Source organism: Rattus norvegicus, chromosome 10 (assembly GCF_021556685.1).
Source record: "Rattus norvegicus strain SHRSP/BbbUtx chromosome 10, alternate assembly SHRSP_T2T, whole genome shotgun sequence".
Lineage (NCBI taxonomy): Eukaryota > Metazoa > Chordata > Mammalia > Rodentia > Muridae > Rattus > Rattus norvegicus.
Genome location: NC_141543.1, coordinates 55,778,834 through 55,800,926, shown reverse-complemented (window position 1 = coordinate 55,800,926; position 22,093 = coordinate 55,778,834). Strand labels below are relative to the sequence as shown.

The 22,093-nt window shown below is 45.3% G+C and overlaps 1 protein-coding gene across 5 annotated transcripts in view; it reads left to right on the top strand.

Moving 5' to 3' along the window:
• Myocd (myocardin) overlaps positions 1-22,093 on the top strand; it is a 94,475-nt gene that overhangs the window by 39,883 nt on the left and 32,499 nt on the right. For 3 of the 5 annotated variants that reach the window (NM_182667.4, NM_001414232.2, XM_087569780.1), the window contains 3 exon segments: positions 5,498-5,553; positions 7,146-7,221; positions 10,216-10,377. In NM_182667.4, the coding sequence (NP_872608.1) occupies positions 5,498-5,553; positions 7,146-7,221; positions 10,216-10,377 (294 nt within the window). 5 annotated transcript variants of the gene reach the window in all.

Below are 22,093 nucleotides of genomic sequence, written 5' to 3'. Positions count from 1 at the left end.
CATATCTATTTCTTCCCTGTACTTCTTGCACTGAGAATCACTCACCCATGGCAGATACCTTTTATTTTTAAACATTTTATTATTTCTTTGATAGGTGCATTAAAGGTTTTGTTTATAATCACTTTCCCTCCTCTAACTCTTCCCAGAAACACCCCAGCTTCTCTAGCCAACCAACTTCATGCTGTTTTATCTAGACTCATAAAGACCAATTTGTGATGCTCAAACGTTCTTGAATGGGTAAGGGGCTACAGTCTTGGAGAGAACTGTCTCTCCTCTCCCAGCAGCTACCAGTTGCCAATCACTCCCGTGCTAGATATGAAGTTTCTGTGTGCTACTCTCATCTCTGTGCTAGGCTTTGGTCTGACTTGGGCTTGCTCCAGTCTTTGATTCAATGGCTTCAATGGCTCCATCTTGTTCTGACCCCTTCAAAAGCCCTCAGATAAAAGATTCTCAGCCTTCATAACTAGATACACTAAAACGTTCATAGAGCTACGAGCATCTATTAGGAGTAAGGCTATATGTAGGGCATACACATGGGAATCAGACACAGTCTCTGTGTCAGTGGACTTGCAGGCTATAAGGAGCTCCAAGTAGCCCCATATCACTGTTTCTATTGATAACTTGGGGAAAGTATGGGACCCATGAGGAATGTGGGTACCTGGGGATTTGAAGGAGGAATCCCAGTGTTCCCTCTTCCTCCGATACTAAAGAGCATGTAATGGGGAGCAAGCTCAGAATGTACAGGAATACAGCTATCTTCCTGGGATGGAAGAGAAAAGGAAAGGAACTGGAATGGGTTTTAAAGGACCTGGGGACCAGAGAGGTCAGTCTGTATTTACGGTTTCAGATAAAGCCACCTCTGCCTAGAGTGGGATTTCTGGGCAGCTTTAGTCCAATGATCTGATCAATGTAAATGAATTTCAAGAATACAAGGAGCTGTCTATGAATGGTGCTGCCTTTATTTGTTTTGCAGACTAATCCAAGCTACATCAGCCACATACTTACTGCAAAGCCTTGGTAAACCCCTGAACTCTGTGGCACTCCCGAATAGCCAGAAGAAGGACGGGCCATCCCCACGTCCACTCCCCACGCAGCCTCACCATAGTTTTTGAGACATTCGCTGAATAGAATCTCTGCCTTTCCTCAGTGCATCAGCTGACTTGGCTTCTCCCCCACATCACCTACCACACACGACTGGCTGCCTGAGCAGAACACGGCACGAGGGGATTAATCTGTCTGCCTCTTCCTTTCTCCCTAACATCTCTCTGCCCCACCCCAGAACTAGGGAAAGGCACCCTGAACTGTCATGCAAAGCTGGATCAATTCTGACTTCTCCTTCGTCCTTTATCTCTCCTTCAGTTTCCCAGTTGCCTGTTTCTTAAAAAAGTAGAAAACCAGTCTACTTAAAGACTGGCTTTGAATTTGTCTTTATAGCCAGTAGGGGAGAAATTCCGAAGTATTGCATGTTGGGTCAAACTCTATACATGTGCAAGACAGATCTTAAATGCCACCAGCTACACTGAGCAAATACATTGTTTTCAAACACTTAAAATGATAATTTTGGCACAGAATAAGCAGTTTATTACCCAGTTTCCCTCGAGAGATATAGAAATAGACATAGATGACAGATAGATACATAGAAAATAATTTCCAAGTTGTTATCATCTACATGTAGCCTGTACCCTGGTTGCTCAAGGGGACCACGTACTCAAGGTCTGCTGTGCCTTACAAGCAAAGCAGAGTGAGTAAACACTATGAAGTCCATTTCATAAGTGGGAAGCCAAAGTGCGGAAAACCTACTGGATTAGCTCAAGGTTATACCATCAAGGAGAAGCCTCAATTAATTAGTTCCTATATTCTCAGGTACCCAGGATACCTTTGATCACACAGCATCTCCAGTCTCATGTATGAAATAACTCTATCTCCTCCCATAGAGAACCGTCCAGTAGAGGGCTGAAGACTGGCTCAGCAACTAAGACGTATTGGGCTACTCTACCAGAGGACCTACGTCCAATTCCCAGCACCCATATGGTAGCACACAACTATCTATAGCTCCAGTTCCAGGGGATTTAATACCCTTTTCTGGCTTCTACAAGCACCAGGCACATACATGGTACACAGGCATACACGCAGGTGAAACATCCATACGCATACCCTACTAAATATTATTAATTCATGTCTCTAATTTCAAGTAATAAATGATCAAATGCTTTTCCACAGGAGCTAGCATTTTTAACCTACATTGCTATGACTCCCCGCAGCAATGACAAGAGAGGTGGTGTTATTTACCTGAGCATCCTTGGGGCTGACTCTGCCACTTCCTTCGTTTATTTATTTATTTTGTACAGTACTGAAAACCAGCCAGTGACAAGCCCCATCCAGCGCTTCTCTCTACAGCTCACTGTTTCCATCAGAACCCTCCACAGGAGGTTGTCCTGGCTTTACAAGCTCCACCCACGTTCTTAAAGCTGGGCATCGACATCATGTGGAGGATTTGTTCAAAACCGTGTTTCTATGCTTCACCCCTAGAACTTTAGAGGCTATGGTTCAGAGGTAGAAGGGTTGGAATGTCTCTTAACAGTCTCCCAAATGATGCTGGGAATGGCGGGTCCCTGGGCCTGCACGTAAAACTGAGGCATGACCCAATGTAGCCCTTGGCATCTGCCTCTTTCTCTAGTCAGTAGTGTTAATATAAAGTACTAGGAGTTCTCCTTGGGCCTGGCCCTGAGAGATTCCCTAGAGGAGAGTCAGCGACATGCCTCCTGGGCTGTCAATCAACACCGGAGCCCCGCCTTGTGCAAAACAGCCCTCTTTGGCCTTAAATGAGTTCTCAGAATCCCCGGCCTCCTCCTCATGGCATCCCTTTGGAGGCCTGAAGTCAGAGTGGAACAGAGAGACTGCAGGAGGCCTGTTCTTATCTAGGCGAATGTTTATCCACACAGCTGACCCAAATTAGCTGGAGCTGTAGGGACAGAAATAGGAATAGCCTGCGACTGAACGCCGAGGCGAGAACGTGAATTCCCCTGCGAGGAACGATTAATCTTCCTCCAGGGGGAACAAGTCAGATGTGTGGCTGACTGGATTTATAGTCCAATTCTAATTTGAAATCACATGGACTTATTTTTTTAATTTAGAAATCCAAATTCCTTTTCCATCTTAAATGTCATTGTCCTTTAAATACGAAATTTTGCCATTTGATACTCCTTGGGCTGGCAGCAAAAGTGGTCCTTTGTGTATTAAAAAAAACAAAAAAAAAAAAAAACAAAAACCAACTGAGGGAGGCATTATGATTTTTGGAGGCCTGGAGGGGAAATGGCTAGAGCCCACATTCTCCGGAGTCACAAAGAAGGCAAATCTCAACCCCAGGGCCACTGCAGGGGAGCTTTCCACAGTGTGACCTCAAGCTAGTGCCCCATAACACACCCACCCCCCACGGCAAACTCTGAGGGGAGCATTTATTGATGGGGGCAGCATGTAGACCACTTTGTATTCTTCCCAAGACCTCAAACATAGCTTTCTACCATAGCTGAAAACTTCAACTGTGTCAATCACTCCACAGGAGAGGTAGCAACATAGTACTGAATTGTAGCTTTGTAAAATCCAGTGCTGGGGGTGTGTTTGGGGGGGAGGACGTCAGCGTTTCTCAAGGAAGTGACAGGCTCTAAGAGTGAGACCTGAAGAGTCTCGAGGATGCAGAGTCAGGAAATTCCTCTCAGGTCTCAAACCCAATTAGAACCAACTGAGAAGACCAGCAAAAGGCACAGGGGCTACTGGCATTTTCTTCACAAATCTGACAGCGTGAGTCTAATGCTCAGAACTCACACCAAGGTGAAGGGAGAGAGCAGACACACCCACAAAGTTGCCTTCTGACTTCCACACTTGTGCCTCCTCATACATGTCCCCACGTGCACCGCACACATACAAATGCATACCCAATAATAACAAAATGAATTTTATAAGACAAACACATCTGGCTTAGGATGTGGGCAATAGTAGAAGGCTGTCATCCTGTGCCCTTTGGGGAGACCTTCCAGGAAAAACACACGTTATTCTTCCTGACCATTAGTAAAGATCAGAGTCAGTTCCTTTACTGCTGATGAAAGTAATTTAACCATACCTAACGCATAATGCTTAATTCCACGAACACTGGGTGAGGGGACAGAGGTAAAGACCTATGGGTGCAGAGCTCACACTTCAGAGGGCTAAGTAGACTCTGTGACCCGGTAACCTGGTGAGGGGGGAGCCACGCCAGACATTCCCCATGTAAATTTCCAGGGATCAAATGTGAGAAAAGGCAAGCCTCCTTCACAAGGGTACCCAGATTCCTGTCGAAGGAAATGCATAACCACAATAGTAATAAACACTTGTTTCTCAGAATCCCTTGGCTAGGAAAAGTCGAGGAAGAAAGGGTGTGCCTACAGTAAAATATGGCTGAGAAGCCCACTTTATGACTGAAACTGACAATCAAACAGAAGCTGAAAAAAATCAACATCCAGGTCAGGGTGAAATGTTATATTCAAGCTAAATATTCATTCGTTTTCCTTTAAGAAAAAGGCCTTTAGATCCAGTCAAAGTGAGAAGAAATAATGTCAACGAACTACGTATCAAGCAACCACCTGGGACAATTGGGCTTTTTGCCAACATTGTTAATGTTGGAGTGAGGCAGAGAAATTAATAGGGCATAACTCGTTAACATCCCAAACAGCCACTACATAGAAGCTACTGTAGCACCACTACGGTACTTAGGCAGATCATGTCGGCTTAACCTCCACCAGGTTATAGGGGAGCTGTGCTTCCTCCTGTGCAATCTTCAGGACTGAACGTGCAATTATGCGTACAGACACACGTGCACATATGCACGTATGCACAGGGACACACACACACACATGCACGCACGCACACGCGCACATCAACCCATTTTTGTGCACCTCAGTTATTGCATTTCGTTTAGGGTTGGGATTAGATTTCATGGTAACCTCCTAGTCCTCATATATGAATCTCTGCTTCTCACTCAACACCCTCATTGGACCAGCTGCCCATGGTCAACCACATCCTACATCCAAAGTACAGTCTCTTCCTCCAGTATGCCCCAGGCACCTCAGACTGCAGCCACCTACCATGCTTTTAGAACTAAGGGCACAGAAAAGTCAATGAGGATGTGAGTTACCTCACTTAGTATCTCCCATAAACTAGTGTCACTCTATCCCCTGCCCCTCTGGTTCCTCAGAACTTGGCATGGCCTGCCTACACCACCTCTCCTCCTGTCGCAAAGCCTGCCTCTACTGCTCCTCCTGGGTTAGGTCTGAGTTCTGCCCTCCTCTGTCTTGTGTGCCTTCCGGGCAGCTGGCGACCTCCAGGCCTTTCTTCTTTGTTGCTTGTGGTCTGATAGCAGCCATCACTTCCAGACTGTGCCTAGCTCAGCAAGCACACAGCAGCCCTGCAGTGCCGACCGTGCCTCCCGCCAGCCTCTGCTCACCTCTTTATCTTTCTGTTACAGCCCTGAAAAGTCCAACTGAGTTCCATGACCCGAGGAAAAAACTGGATAGTGCCAAGGTAAATTTTGCAAACTGCCTTTTCTGAAAGTGGGTGACAGGCTGTCGATATGAATGCTGAAACGCAGGCCTGAGTGTGTGCAGTGATCTCCAAATGGCCACGTCCCTGTCCTCACACCAATATGGACTCTCACTCCCATGAACCAAAGACACGTGTGAAAATGACATCTAATGTGTGAGCTTTAAGACTCCTAGTTGTCACCTTAAGAAAAAGTGTTTTTAACCATTTGGTATCAGAGGACAATTACCAAAGATAGACTGTTGAAGCTATTTTCCAATTCTTCCTTCCAGCCCCATACTCTCAGAAATAAGACTCAGATTCAAAATATATTTACAAATACCTTGGCCATATAGCTAGGCTCTCCTCTGACTAGAATCCTAACTTAAGAGGACCCATTTACTTTAGCCTACATTCTGACACGTGGCTGGTTACCTCTGCTCAGGTTACTAAGTGTCTATCTCCTTACATCTTCCTGGGTGAATCTTCCCTCAGCTGGCTCCATCCCAGAATACTCTATGTTCCCCAATGTCCTACCTTCTATTTCCTGCCTAAGCCATAGACCATAGGCTTTTTATTGACAATGCACAAGATACTTTCTCTACAATATACTAGAGGTCAAACATCCTTAAGAGGAGAAGGAAAGGTGGTCTTCTCACTGATTTATCTTTTGGTACAGTTGTTCCTAGCAAGAGTCAGTTTCTCATATGTGTGTTCAGTAGGAAGGTGAAGTCTGGAGATGAGGTTTATTTGAAGCAACATAAGAATGATGTTCATTAATCTTCTCACTTAGGCAACAGGTTGTTTCATTTTTTTGTTTCACTTAAAGCAAAAGTTGACATACTCGTTAGGTACCTTTATAATAACTAGGTTTCTATACCTGCTGTTCTCAGTGGTATAAATATGCTGTAGGAGCCATCTGTACCTCCAGAAAGCTGGGAAAGACACACTGGTGTCTTTTCTGGCCTGTCGCTTGCAGCCTTGTAGCCGGGCTGTGGATAGAGGGGAAGAGCAAGGCTGTGCAGTTCTTCCAAGTTGCTTGTGAGTGGCTGTGGTGCCTCGCCCTGCAGAATAGTGAACAACATACTTGTCAGTCATGGAAGACCATGAATGGGGAGGGAGAAGAACCTGGGCGTAGGAATCCGAGGCCTCTCATCCCTTTAGACAGCTCCTCCGTGACAGAGATGTGGCAAACCATCCCTCCCCAAGTGCCTCCCAAAGCCCGAATTTGCAGGGTTCACACTTTGCCAAACCAGAGGCCAGGGTTATATGGAGTCAGATCGGAGAGCATGTTTATAATATTTCATCTCTGACCTCGGCTGCTTCAGAGACGATTCTAAGAGGCAATGAGGTCAATTCTAGTAAAACATCTCCAGACCTAGAATGCCATTGTGTTTACAGACATTGTCTTGGGCCCAAGCTTTTCACCCCTCTGCCGTTCTTTCTCATACTAAGAGTCTTTGTTTCTTTGTGGAAACGTGGGAGAAAGGGGTACTTTCCACTTGTCGTTCAAGGAGTACAGTTTTCTCTTTGAGAGAAACTGAGACTTTTTGAAAGTTAAAACTAGTGCAATTCTCTGTGTGGTTGTTCCACAGACTGAAGACTCTCTGAGGCGCAAGGTCAGAAACAGATCGGACCGTGCCAGCCTGGTTAATATGCACATTCTCCAAGGTAAGGCTGCATAAGTCATCAAGTAGGACCTGCCTAGTGGGAGGTCATTTTTGTATTTCCGTGTCTCTGTACTGGCTAAGCCCCTTAAAAAACCTCTCCCAAGCTGGGCCGTGGAGGCACAAACCTTTAGCCCTAACATTCGGGACAGGAGCTCTGATTTTGAGACCACCCTGTTCTACAGAGTGAGTTTCAGGATAGCCAGGGTTACACAGAGAAACCCTGTCTCAAACAAACAAACAAACAAACAAACAACAACAAAAACAAAAAAGCATCTCCAAAAATAAATTAATGAAATAAAATAAAAATCTTTCTAAAACACACACACACACTGCACACAAGCATTCATGCACACACCCCAGCTTTTCATCAGGCCATTTTGAGCAGCCATCCAGCCATTCTCAAAATTGGGGCTCCAGACTCACCCGTGCCATTCCTACCTGACTCTAAGGCAGTGGTTCTCAACCTTCCTGATGCTGTGACCGTTTAATACAGTTCCTCATGCTGTGGTGTGCCCCCCACCCAGCCATAAAGTTATTTCATTGCTACTTTATAACTGTAATTTTGCTACTGTTCTGAAGCATAATGTAAATATCTAATATACAGGAGATCTAACACCCACAGGTTGAGAACCACCGCTCTAAGGCCAGGCGATTCCATAACTTCACAGAGCACACACACAGTGTCCTTTGTAGACACGAGAGGTATCATCTAGCTGTTCCTATTTTCGTTAAGGAGCGGTTTGATTCTGCCCTGTGGATGGCTTTATGTTCTAGTGTGCAGGAGATAAGGATCGCAGGAAAATCAATGCTGATCCATGCAGTCCTACCCTGGGTGCGGTCACCATGTTCAGGAAGGGGAAACAAAGCAAACACCTAGTTGTCACCATCGCCTGACACCTGAGGGAAGGAGATGCCATTCCTGCAGTAGGGACCCTCAGACCACTGGGGCCCACCTTCAGAGATTTTCAGCCTCTGCTCTGACATTTCCTGTGAAATATTTGCTCGGTGAGAAAGTGCTGCGCTGGTGATGGCTGGCTGACTGTGTGAGTGCTGAGATGAGTAAGACATGGGTTTCTACTCTTAGAGAACTTCCCAGGGTAGCAGAGGAGGTAGGCACAAGAATCAGCATTCAGAACCCAGCACGAGAGAGAAAGTGCATGGCATTCTCAAAGTGCAGGGGAGGCCATGGAAGGGAGACATCTGACTCAGAATGGCCCGGAGAAGGGAAAGCAAGGACCTTTGCATAGGAAGCAGGGAGCAAGTTCAGGAAGAAGGAAGAGCATTTAAGGTGGAGGGGCAGCATGCACCCAGCAGCATCGTGCTCGCTCCAGAACGCATATTTCCTTCCAAGACTGGATGCAGCTTTCCAGGACAAGAAAGGCCCCGAGATAGAGTGGAACTGCAAGCCTTTCCCCATTGGTCAGCATCATCTCTGATTTTGCTGGCTTACTGACTTTCTCTCCAACCGTGGAGTAAGCAAGATGCTGTAAGACAGAAAGTAGCAGATGGCGCACAACGCAGAGGAAAGGCCGTGAAGAGTTCTAAGGGCCCTCAGGCATACGTAACAACATTTTTACCTTCTTCACAGTGACATCTCTGAAGACCCTGGGAACCGGTGCTGTGTCAGCACAAAATTACAGCTATACAAATAGCAGGAGAGACTCCATTTCAAATGAGATACAGACCTCTCTGTGGTCGAGTTAGCAAATAAAAATAAATATTGCGTGTGACCAGAATGCATGAGATGCAGGCATTTGCACCCGGCTGGTGGGGTGCTGCCCGGTCGGTGTTGCTACAGGACAGTTTGGCAGAGTGTGTCAAACGCCTTGACTATGTGTCTTGAGCTTGTAAAGGTTTGTATACAGTGGTGTTTAACAGAGAGTTACTTGGAGGTGAAATATTGAAGTTGGTTAAAAAAAATTCAGCAATCGGTGATCCCCCAAGTAAATTGGGGGATCTTCTGCTGAGTGTAATATCACATAGCAACCAGACCAAGGGCTTGGAGGAATAATGATTTAATAAGAAAAAGCTTAGAGGGTGTTTAGTCAAAACAGCAGGAAAGAAAAGCAGTATTCATAGACAAAATTCTGGGAACTCAAACTAAACATGTAAATATGTGCATCCACGGTCCAGCTCTGGGAAGAAAAAGTATAGATCTAATAATAAAAACAAACAACTTGGGAAGGCAGACGCCTGGTGCGGAATTTCCAGCTCATTTTATTTTCTCACACACACCCTTGGCATGTATGATACTGGGGTGCACAGAGGTGCTACAGTCCAGCAGCCCTTCATTCTGTGAGTTGTCTCTTCCATGGAGCCTTCTAGTCTCCCAAACAGAAATTAGGAGTTAGCTCCCTGATGTAGCAAAGACACACTAGTCTCTCTCTGCCTCTCTGCCTATCTCTCTCTCTCTCTCTCTCTCTCTCTCTCTCTCTCTCTCTCCCTCTCTCTCTCTCTTCTCTCTCTCTCCCTCTCTCTCTCTCTCCCTCTCTCTCTCTTCTCTCTCTCTCTCTCTCTCTCTCTCTCTCTCTCTCTCGCCTTTTACAACAGATCTGAACATTTGCCTCTTAGTATCACAATACTGACAAAGCTAAAACCACTAGAAGGTCACACACACACACTATTACCAGGAGATCTTGTTTGCTGCACACCCAGTCTGTGCCAGTTGCTCTCAAAAGCTAGGAACCTAAGGTCAAGCAAGCCACAGGGACCCATGGACTGCTTGCTTACAAAATTGCCAAATAGCATTTTTTAAAAAAAAAAAATCCTCTCAAGGCGAGTTTCTCCAGTTTTCCTGTGCATCTTCATTTGCCTATATTTGGAAGTGTCTGCTCTCTGGTGCTAATCCCTGTGAAGTGATGATGCTCGCATTGAAAAATTATCAAAATGGTAGAGCATGGTGTGACACAGTGTTTTGTAACCAGCAGCCAGAAAACCAAACCAAACAAAATGACACCGAGTTCTAAAACGGATCCTGTCTGTTTCAACCTTGCAGCCTCCACGGCAGAAAGATCCATTCCAACTGCTCAGATGAAGCTGAAGAGAGCCCGCCTTGCAGATGACCTCAACGAGAAGATTGCTCTCCGCCCAGGGCCCTTGGAACTGGTGGAGAAGAACATTCTGCCTATGGATTCTTCCGTGAAAGAGGCTATAAAAGGTAGTTTGGGTCGGGGAAAGGGAGGCATGCCCATCCCACACTTGTGAATGCCAGAGCAGCCATAGCTCTGGCAATCTGGGAACCTCGTTCTGAGCATCCCACTGGTAGACCCATGACATGGGTTGTTCCCCAAGCATATACCCCATACCCAGAGGTCCACCATCTTCTACTTCCTGTTAAATAGGCAGAGGTGGGAGGGAAGACAGGGAAGGAGTCAGCAATGACGGCTCACACCTATGATCCCAGCGCTTGAGAGGCTGAGACAGGAGGATTGCTATGATGTCAAGCTCAATCTGGGCTCCAAGTGAGATCTACAAACCAAACTAATGAATGAGCGAACTGTGTTGAGACCTGGTACAATAGAAAGAGCCATTTGGCTGCTGTGTGGGGTGGTAGAGATGGGGATGACAAGGTCCAGGCTTTCTCAAGCAAAGCTCACATTAAGATACATGTGGGGCTGGAGAGATGGCTCAGCCGTTAAAGGCTAGGCTCACAACCAAAAATATAAGATACATGTGAAACTGACAATTCTTAGGTGACATCCCCAAGGCCAAACACTCATAGACAAAATGATACACTCACGGGTTAGTTTCTTCAAAAACATAGTTCATTCCTTAGACTGTTTGACCAACTGACCTCAGGTGAATCTGAGCAGCCTGCAAATACTTTGCTTAGAGTTCGTCTAAGCAAAGTTGGACCTGGGTAAGCAGAGGAGAGGGGAGAGGGGAGACAGATTTTCTTTTTCAGTTAGACCCATAGGTGTCCTGGGGGGAACTTATAAGATACTATTTGCCAATAGATATTTAAGTATCTCAATATGTCATCAGAAACATGTGCCAGGACATCCTACGCTAACTGTATTTATTGTGAGTTACCTTTGAGTTGGTCTACAACTTGGTCATACACATCCGTTCAAAGACAATGTGGATGCTGCCTTGGGGATGTGTAACTATGGAAATAGGGACTCCAGGAGAGTCACTGGATCCTCTTCCAGTGACCGGCTGTCCTCTTCACATGTTGCCTCCACACTGAATGTCTTTGAACGTGACCTACTGTTCTCAGGAGTGCATGCTCCTCATCACTGCTTCATCAGACAGGAAAGGGGTAGGACAACGCCATTCAGCGGCTCTCATCATTTCTAGAACATTCTATTCCATGACTATAAAATTGTCACTTATTTCTCTACTAGAGCCTAAAGATTTTTAATCTGCACTTTTGCCTCACACTGACTTTGCAGTTTCCCCTGAGATTTTGCGTTGCTAGCCGGTATCCCTTTCTTTGTTCTTCCTGGTGCCTGTGTCTCTCTGTGTATGTTGTACTTATACAGAAACAAACAAACAAACAAACAAACAACCCCACGTCTTTCATTAGTGTGGCAGACATTTTACCAGCCTGTCAGCCTGTGCATCCTGATTTTACACACAGTGCTTCCAAGTTTCTCTGTCATCTTTTTATCTTTTTCTTCATAGTTTCTAAACTTGTTTGCATTGAAAATATTTTCCAGATCAAGGATATAGACTTTTTACATCGTCGACTACACCTATAAAGTCCCTCGTTTTCACATTTGAAATCTAAGTGCCTCTGCAAAGATGTCAAGACTTAGATGAAGATGCACATGTCATTTTGCTTTGTCTAGAATTTTGTGATGGATTTTATAATTTACTCTGACATTTAGCTTCCCAAACTTCTTCACATTGGTCTTCTTTGTCTATCGTATCCTGGCTTCTTACAGAAGTATGCTAGAGATAAAACTTAGGGACAGTTTTTCACACGTTTACTTTTGCTCCTGTCAAAATTTGCTTGGGAATGCAACCCCTTTACAGCTTAATTAACAGTGAATGCATGTGTTTAAAGCATGTGGATCCTCCCAACTCAGAAACACAAAGTCCCTTTCCATTCATTCAATCCTTCTATTTCCCATAACAAAGTCATAAGTCAGGTCCTGTGACATGGGAAACATACATTTTGCATATTTACCTTTCTTAGCATCTTTAAAGATTTTCTTAATAGTCCCAATACATTTCTCAGTTCATCTTGTTTAAGTGGAAATGTCTATGTTTACACATGAAGCGTGTTTCCTGCTCCATTTGTGTGCACTGGCTGGTAGTTGAAAACCTATGTATTATACAATTCATGGCGTGCTAAAACCATGCATGCAAACTACCATTTCAATAGTTTTTGTACGTCATTTAACAATGCCAAGATGTATATAGATTTGTAGATTATATCAATTTGATAAAAAATTTGCAGATGATAAACAAAAATAAATAAAATAAAGTTTTACTACATAGATATAGCAGGGTGACTGTTTTTAAATGGGCAGGAGAAACACATACCTTATATATCAATTATGTATATGGCATATAAAACCTATATCATTCATATATGCACAATAAATAATGACGTTTGAGGCTATCGAATAGTCATGCGTCTCTTGCTTAGCAGAATCCCATTATTACTGATAGGTTGACATGTCTTCATAGGAGCCAGAGGTAGCAAACATGAGCCAGACTGGGCTGGACAACAAGACCCTGTTTGATAAAGGTTACAGCAAGTCATGCCATCTGCATTGTGTTTATTTGCATTGCCAGGGCTCGATGCACACAAGTTTTCACTCTGGTTCTCTGTTAGCTGTCCGTCTCTAGTCACCCACCCTCCTATATGACAGGTGCCTTTGGTATTCTCCTATAAGGATGATTTGAAGAAGATACCAAGCAAATTGCTTGCAAAGGGTGGGAAGTGACAGTGACCAGTGACATGCCCAGACAGTTTCTGCCTGTGACAAAGTCACATGCTATTGCTTCCTTTCTGAATTGACCCAACACTCCCGGAAGCCACCTCTCCTGATTCTGTTTTTAGAAATTGCTATGGTTTTACTTAGGTATCCACACCGATTTTGATATTGGTTGGTATGTCAAGGCATTTGTTTATTGTTCTAACAGTCCAGGAAGAGCATTCCACCAAGAGGAGTCCTCCATTTCAGACTCCTTACTCTGACTGCCCTATCATCCTCCACCATCCCCCACCATCCTCCAGGCAGGATGGCTCCTTTTCTTAAAGGACCAGATAGTAAACTATAGGCTCCACGCACCCTTGGGGGGTGTGTGACCATGGCAACAAGTAAACAAACGGGTATGGCTGTCTTCCAATAAAACTTTCTTTAGAAGCGGAGTGTGGCGCTTTGTCACCCACTCGTTCTAGCAAGTGAAATCTAAAAATGAAACCTCGCTTACACTAGGCTCGCTGTGAGACCAGTGCGTAGGCTGAGAAAGGTCCCCCTGGCTGAGCCACATCTGTTTCCACAGCAGAAACTCCACACTGTGGAAAGGGGAACAGAGCCTTTGATAAATAGCCATCCTGTCACAGCATTCGTGAATAATGCTGCTCTCTAATGTTTTTGTTCCAACATTCTGGCCAGATTTAAACGTCAAAACCACGCAGATGCTCCTAGTGGTACGGTGAGGTCACGTGCAAATAGACACATCCCAAGCTGAAAATATGCTCACAACTCCTGCAAATCCCTGCCTAGACCATCCCACCCTCACCACACTGTGGAGAGGGGCTTGTTTCACACTGTGAGGACTGTGGCTGACTACGGTTGCCACCAGCAGACCGAGAGAATTGAAGAGGGTATAGCTGGCCCAGGAAAACATGAAATTACTCAGTAAAGTTCCTCCTGAAAGCCTACAGCTTTGGCATTATCGTGAAGTCAAATTGTCATTAGTTGTGGGTGACTTATCCACATACATGTCACAAGATAATTGATAATTGCCTTTGAAGTTGTCTGAGTGACAGAAAGTGTGGTCTCATGATCGGTTTCATGACTGCTCCCAGCTCATGTCTTCAAAGCCTGCCTGGTCTCTGTCCTGAGAGTTGTTCTTCGATGACTTTCTATGGTGACGCTCATAGTTACATGTGTATTCAAATCTTTACCTTATATTGGTTGTATGATTTACCCCATGCTGGGAATTCTCCTCCTCCTCCTGCACATCCAAGTCCATGGGTCTCCAGTAGTATGTGGTGTTGGCCACTGTAGTTCTAGGTATCTCTGAACCTGGTTTCCATTTTCTCATGTTAATTAACTGTTAGTTACTACATTCAGGGTATTGTCTCTTCCTCTCTCCTAGTGAACTTCACTAGAAGTCAGTCTGGTTCTTTTCTTATAAAGAAGTTTCTGATTCTATTCTTAAGATCCATTGGCTCCATATCTTTGCTTGAATTCAGTTCGCCTCAGGTCCAGCTTGCTGAGAAGCTGTCTGAGGACAGCTGCACACATGGTTTGCTCTTTGCTTTCTAGAGCTGTTGTTCTTGTTTGCTTCTTTTTCTCTTTATTTTTTTTCCTGCTGGGAGTTGAATCCAGGGCCTCACAAATGCTAAAGCAAGTGCCCCTGGCACTGAGATGCACCCACGACCACCACAAAGCAGAGCTTTGGGATGTACCAGCTTGGCCTTGAACCCCAGCTCTGTGACCCTGGGCCACACAACTGCAGATACTGTCCCTCTCTCACAGAGCCTCATCTGCCTCATCTGTAATTCTCTCTGTTGCACTAATCACTGTGTCTTATGGTGGTTTGTTGCAGGTAGACACAAATGATTGATGGAAGGAATGAGGTAGGGGCTGGGGAGATGGCTCTGTTGGCACAGACATGAAAACCGGCACCCACATAAAAAGCCAGGTTCAGAGGCACATACCAGTGATCCTAACACTGGGGAAAGGGAGAGAAGAGGATCCCTGAGGCTCGCTAGCCAGTAGGTCTAGCCAAACCAGCAAGCTCCGGTTTCAGTGAGCAAGTCTGCCTCAAAATATAAGGAACAGGGTGATTGACGAAGAACTGATACTGATAGCCCTTCTGAACTCCTCACACAGTCCATACATGTGCACAACAGGCACGCATACACACACACACACACACACACACACACACACACACACACACACACACCTCACAAACAAACAAACAAAAAACCTAGCTAGATGCTGAAGACTTACTTACCAATTATCAGGAGTCCACCAGGAACCTGCTCTGAGTCCCAGCTGAGCCCTGAAGGAAGGAAGGCGGGGCAGTAATGGAAGAAAAGTTGGTTAAATTCTAAAAGCAGTTTACAGCGTGTCTTCCAAGATCTCAGTTCTTCTCAGTCAAGGATACTGATAGAACCATTTTTTAAATTCCCTAGCTAGAGAAAACATTAAATTCCCTAGCTAGAGAAAACATAACTTTCTTGTTTATTTTTATCTATCTATCTATCTATCTATCTATCTATCTATCTATCTATCTATCTATCTATCTATCTTAGTTTGTTGTTGTTGTTTTTAAGACAGGGTTTCTCTGCATAGCCCTGAACAGCCCTATGTAACTGTCCTGGAACTTGCCCTGTAGATCAGGCTGGCCTTGAACTCGAGATCCACCTGCCTCTGTTTCCTGAGTGCTTGGATTGCAGGTGTGCACCACCATTGTCCAGGTGAGAAAACATAATTTTTGAGGGATTAAAAAAAAGGTAATAGCACAGGAAGTTTGGTTCTGGGGAGCCAAAACTGAATGTGTGTGTGGGGTGTGTGTGTGTGTGTGTGTGTGTGTGTGTGTGTGTGTGTGTGTGTCAGAACTCCATTGGAAGGCTGACACACTTGTTTGCTGAGAGCTGATGAGTTGGGAAAAGTCTTACATTTGAGTGTATGAAAAGAGAGTGTGATATGACCAACATCGCATGCTAATTGATTGCCCTGGAATACATGGGTTTCTCTCTTGAACAAGGTTAATGATGCCACTGCTCATCAAGGCAGGGATACAAGTGGAGGAGTGGGGTAGAAAAGTGACAAATTCTTGTTTTAACTGCTGGATATGAGGGAGCCCCCCAATTACGCAAAAACAGATACTCAGTGGCACCTTCCGGTGGGTCTTAGTGCAGGCGAAAGCACAAACTCACACATCTTCAACACATACGGGGATCTAAACTGACAGACTGCATAAGATTGCGTGGAAATGGATGCATTTCTTCCTAATAGCTGCTGACTCTCTTCTGATGTGCCAGACCCCAATCTAAACTCTTGATCAGTGATCAGAAGCTGCAAGTGTGCTAAGTATCACGGTCAAGGCTGCTAAATGCGGTAGCAGTTCAGGGCATGACAAACCAATATAGAAAGAGCAGAGGGATGAGCTCAAGGCTGCTCTATGGTAGGGAATCTGTGCAGAATAGACAAGGAATAGCTGGAGAAGGTGGCTACAAATACATTTGTTTTAGTCTAAGAAAATTCCAGAAGTGGGTACTAGCACACAATAGAGTCCTTGTCCCTCCACCCCCATCCCTATGCCCCTTCTAGACTTGACCATATACTAGAAACATCACTAGGCTGCCTGGAGTCCAGCTGTCTGTACAAACAGCAGCTGGAGCCCTCCCAGCAGTAGAGATGACCCAGCCTGTTCTCTGGCCTATTACTCCTGGGGACCACATCCCCTCTGTGGCCAGGCAGGGATGAGCTTGTGTGGTGTTTTCTATCAGCCCCAGAGTCTGAGTATTTCCTCTTCTTCGTGCACGTGCCGGTCCAGTTGTGTTTATACTTTGTGGTTCTCTCTCCAGCTGTGTTTCTATGTTCCTGCCAGACTTGAGAGGCCTACTATGTCATTGTCTCCCTCCCTCCAGGATTAATCAAAACCTAAGATAGAATGATCTAGAACCTTTCTTAACACAAGAAAGGACACTTTGACAGTGAGCCTTCCCACCTGAGGTTTTCTCATCATTCCCAGGTCACTCTCTAGTAGCTGAACAACCCCAACCCTTTTCCTACCACAGACTTTTCCTTCTTATAGGATGCCAACTATTGATCCCCCTTCTGAATTGTGGGTTTCTTCTCTGAATATAGTTTTAGAGACTCTAGCTGGGCTCATTCTCATATCTCTGGAACAGCATAATGTGCAGGAAGATAAAGCTCAGACGTGAGACCACCCCTCAGAGAGCATCTGATTGCGTGTATCATCCTTTTGTGAAAAACCTCATCAGGTCAGGACATGGCTTATAACCAACACCATGTCCACGGGAATGATAACTTCTCTACATAATGCAGAATGGCCTTGTTAGGTTTACAAGTGGCCGTTATTACTCAGGTGCTCCTCAATACTGAGAGCCCTGGGTTCTTCTCACGTGTTAATAGTTTCTAATTACATGATCATTAAATAGTTTCTTCACAGGATGCCAGCATCCCTTAGCTCCAGAGGAAGCTGGGTTTTGTCCAGATGCTTGACTCCTGGCTTGAGTCAAACCAAACCCAGCTGGAGTCCTCAAAAAGTAGGAGGACCCTGGACTCCAGCTACAATTGCAAGGTTTCTAACCTTGTCTTTGGACTGGACCAGGTTTTCCATCTAAGTCAGCACTTCAGTTTCCATTCACCCAGTGTTTTAGAATATGTAGCTCTGTTGTCAAAGATAAATTCATTTTATCACCATAACCTTTAAATATAGAAACCAATGTGTGACCTGCCAGGGCCATCCATTTCCAGCTGTCATGTTTCTGAAGGCCTCTTTATTCAACATGTCTTTGTCTGTGACCCTCAGACTTAATTCAAAATCAGCCTCTCTAACTCACTCAGAACCTAGTCCATGCTCAGAGACCAAGGAGTTTTGACACTGATCATGCATTTTTAAAGCCAGATATACAATAACAATGGCCCTATGCCAGATGGTAGGGTTGTTTGCCTTGGCATGCCCTACTTTCTCACGGACAAAATTCTACCATTCCACAATGAGAAATCACTTCCAAAGTACAAATGATCCTTAGGGGAAAGAAATACACCCTGGCATGTATGTCAAATGCTTTTCTGAGGAAAAACTCTGGGAAAAGTAGGGTAGGGTTTTAAAATTGGGGAGCTGGCAGATTGGGAAGGGTAGGGTGGGTCCTAAGGGAAGAAAGTGGCCCTTTGATTCTGCATGGATGATGCCGGGTGACCTGAACACCATCAGTTTCGCAGAATCCATCTTGGCACTCCTGAGAGGAGGAGGGCCGTTAGTTGGGGATATCTTGCAAGATCCCTGAGGGGTAGCAGGAGGTATTGACAGGTGACACACAGGGATATTGGGTGCTGTCCCATGAAGGGGACAAGGGGAGTATGTCATGTTCACACTGTTCTTTGTTCCTAGAACTGACATGTGACACATACACATAGAAGTTAGCACTTCTCCTGAGTTATGAGACGTCTAGTCAAGAGACGCAAGGGGAGTTTCTGAGGTGTCATGGATCTGAGAAAATGGAACTCATCTCTCAGGGTACCAATTCACATCCACTTTATAACAAAGACATCTGATGTCCTTTGAGTACAGTTAAGCTTCAGCTAGAGGATCCACCAGGCCATAGACTATATATTATAGTGTGTGTTGTTAGAGACTATATATAGTGTGTTGTTGGGTCTCATCAAGTCTCCTTGACAATGGGCAGGATTAAAAACAACATATACGTCTGTGTGAATGACCTGTGGCATTTTCCCCTGGGAAACACTTTGCTTCTTTCTCATTCTGGAGGATGTTAGGGATGGTCAGTTTGTCCTCAAATAAAAACAGCTCCACCACTCCCCCCACCCTTCAGGATGCTAACTCCTCCATGGTAGAAAATCAGGAGGTGCACTCTCCCATTGTGCCCCACCCTGCCTTCACAGCCCTGGGTGCAGGTTCTAGGGAGAGAGTAACCAGGCCTCCAATTATCTCATTTAATCTTGGAATGTTAAACGTGCGTCCACAGGAAAGTACAGCTGACTCATTCATCTAATCGCTTCCAGGGAATGGGGGAGTCGAGGTCCCAAGGGGCTGGTGCCAAGAGCCAGTCCTGTGGGCATAGCCGGAGGATGATGTCAGGGCTTCTCAGAGCAGGTCCTTGTCATCACACTGCCTGATGTGTCTGGAGGGACAATAGCCAGCACTCTGCTCTCCAGCAGTTCTCAGCCAGCCTCTTGTCGTGGGAGATTGGAGCAGAGGCCCAGGGTCATAATGCAGTGCAATCAATGTGAATGTTCCACAAGGACACAGATAAGGTGACCAAAAGGTGACCTGTGTCCCTATCTGCAGCAGTGTGGCTTGACCCAACAAAGAGGGCAGTCTGTCCAGGACAGAGTTTCTTCTTACCCTAGGAAAGCTGAGTCTGTATTTTCCCAGAATGATTCTCTGTGGACAAATGAGTTTTCCTTGCCATGGAGTTTCACTGACGTTTAAGAGGCTGACCATAGAATAAACTGCTTCCTGGGTGGTCTTTTTGTTTTTTACAATGGTAAACTTGAGAATGGCAGATGCTCCTAACAAAAACAGTATCAGTTACCATAACAGCTAGACATGATTGAACAGTTCACGTCAGGCTGGGACTCAGTGCTTTGGGGATATTATTTTCTAAAACCTAGAGAGGTAGGTCTATTCATTATTCCCATTTTACAGATAGGGAAACTGAGCCCCAGTAAGTTGCCAATATTCAAATTCCTTCTGAGGTGACAGAACCAAGAAAAGGAAAGTGCCCAAGTGTTTCCAACTCTAGAACCCACAAGGGCCTCAAGCATCTTGTGAAAGTAAGACAGTGGTAGCAGCAGCAGCAGCAGCTCTGAGGGATTCTTCAATAAGCCTGAACTGAACAGCTGTGTAGCTATGTGGAGGCTCCCTGGGCAGAAGAAGAGTCTCTTCTGCCCAGAGAGTGGCAAACCTAAATCACTTGCAAACCTGATGGTGATGGAACTGGGGTGGCCCATATGAAGGCACAGCCATTGGTGGTCCTCAAATGAACCTGTTGGCAGAACCTGAGCTGGCTACATCATGTTTTCTGGGTATCAGACATCACGTTTGGGGCTGTGGCACTCACCCTGCTTCTTTTTGTGGATGTGAACAACTTCTATGTGTTCTGTTGCGTGTGCTTGTGGCTTCCTCGTTTTACTGGCTTAAGCAGGGAAACTCTAACTGATTTGGTAGAAGGTTTGATGGTGTAGTCTCCTAGGCTATAACTCTGTAGGATGTGGCTCCTAGAATAGTTCTCTCCCTTAGCTAATAGAGTTTCTTCTTTGCCTCCCTACACCAATTCTGTTCATCGGTCCCTCTTGCGTCTCTTCCTCCCTCTGCCACCATCCAAGCCCCTGCACCCTCCCGTTGTCCTGTCCATAGCTGACAGTCATTTTAGGGTCTACCCAAGCCCCCTCCTCTCCAAGAGTTCTTAGACAACTTTGCATCAGCAGCTCCTCTGTCTAACTGCCATGGACACTCTCCAGGCCACATCTCTGTGACAGATTCTCTGATTGTCCCAGGGAGATACAGACAACCTCTCTCTCTCTCCTGACTTTCAGCCTCTTTACCATATCTTATCTGATCACCTCTACTCCTCTTGAAGTGTGAAGGGTGCAAGTGGATGAAACAGTTGAGAACCCACTCCCTTCAGACTCTGTGGGAAAAATAGAACTGATTACAGAAAGTCATTCCTCCATATCCACAGAGGCTTAATGCTGGGACCCCCCACAGATGACAAGTTCAGGCTACTCCAGTCTGTCCTGCAAAATCAAATACTATTTGTACATAATCCATGCTCATTCTCCCTTTCTGTCAGTCACCTATCTACTAACTCCATGCTTAATCCCACACAAACACTGTGTAACACTATACGTACCGCAATTGTCAGTCCTAGTCAATGCCAAGAATGTGAAACCGATAGACAGCAAGCTAATACCATCTACCCCCTTATTCCAGGCTCTTTACTTCTAGACGTCTTTTTTAAAATCATTCTAGTGGCTTGGCTTCAGGTTGCCCCTTGCCAGTGGACAGTGCATCAGCTCATGGGGGACGTCTCCAGTTTATGTGGACAGAGGCATATCCTTTGTTGCTCTGGTGCGCTCTCTGCCCTCCAACTGAGGCAGGCTGATCATGGCTCCACCCAAGGGCTGTATGGCTAACAGGGAGGATGACTGGTTTAACCACCCTCTTCTGTAAAGTGACTCTGAGAGTCCAAAGGCTGGGAATCCATCCCCAGTTCAGTCACTAAACAGTTTCCGAAAACAGAACTTTCCATGTCCTCATCAGCCAAACAGATTTCAGAAGATGCCTGGCTCTCCAGGTCTGTCTGAGGACTAACAAATCTGTTTTATGCTAGCTGGCTCTGTTACAGAAATCTGCATCCTCCTCTCTTTCTCTCTCATGCTCCCTTTGTCCTCCTCTTCCTTCTCGTTTGCTTCCTCCTCCTCCTCCCCCTTCTCCTCCTCTCCTATCCCTTCCTTTACACATAATTGCATCACGTTGGAATAAAAAAAAGCATTATACTTCTTTCTCCTTGCTTGTTAGAATGTGGGACAATTTCACAATTCAGTTCATTTCTCCCTAATTTTTGCACGTTTGGGATGCCATATTCTTACAGACACATCTCTGTCACATGACGCATCAGACCACATGAAGAAGACCCAATCCCCTCATAGTGAAAGAAATGGGGAGAGCCTGAGACAATAAAGGTCTCAGAGTGTTCTGGTGGGCAGAGAATATGGTGCTCCTGGGGCTGGTAGGATCGCATGCAGCGTCAGCTCAGGGTGTGAGCTGGGCAAATCTCAAAGGCTCGCTATGATCTCCCAGGTGGGCAGCAGCAGACACTCACCCCACCTCCTCTTGTCTATCTGGTCCTCAGTGGCACACGCAAAGATTTTAACAGGGATAAAAACTTTAAATGTATATATAAATTGTAACTTAAACTCCGATGATGTTTCCAAATGGGTTGGATAGACAATGTA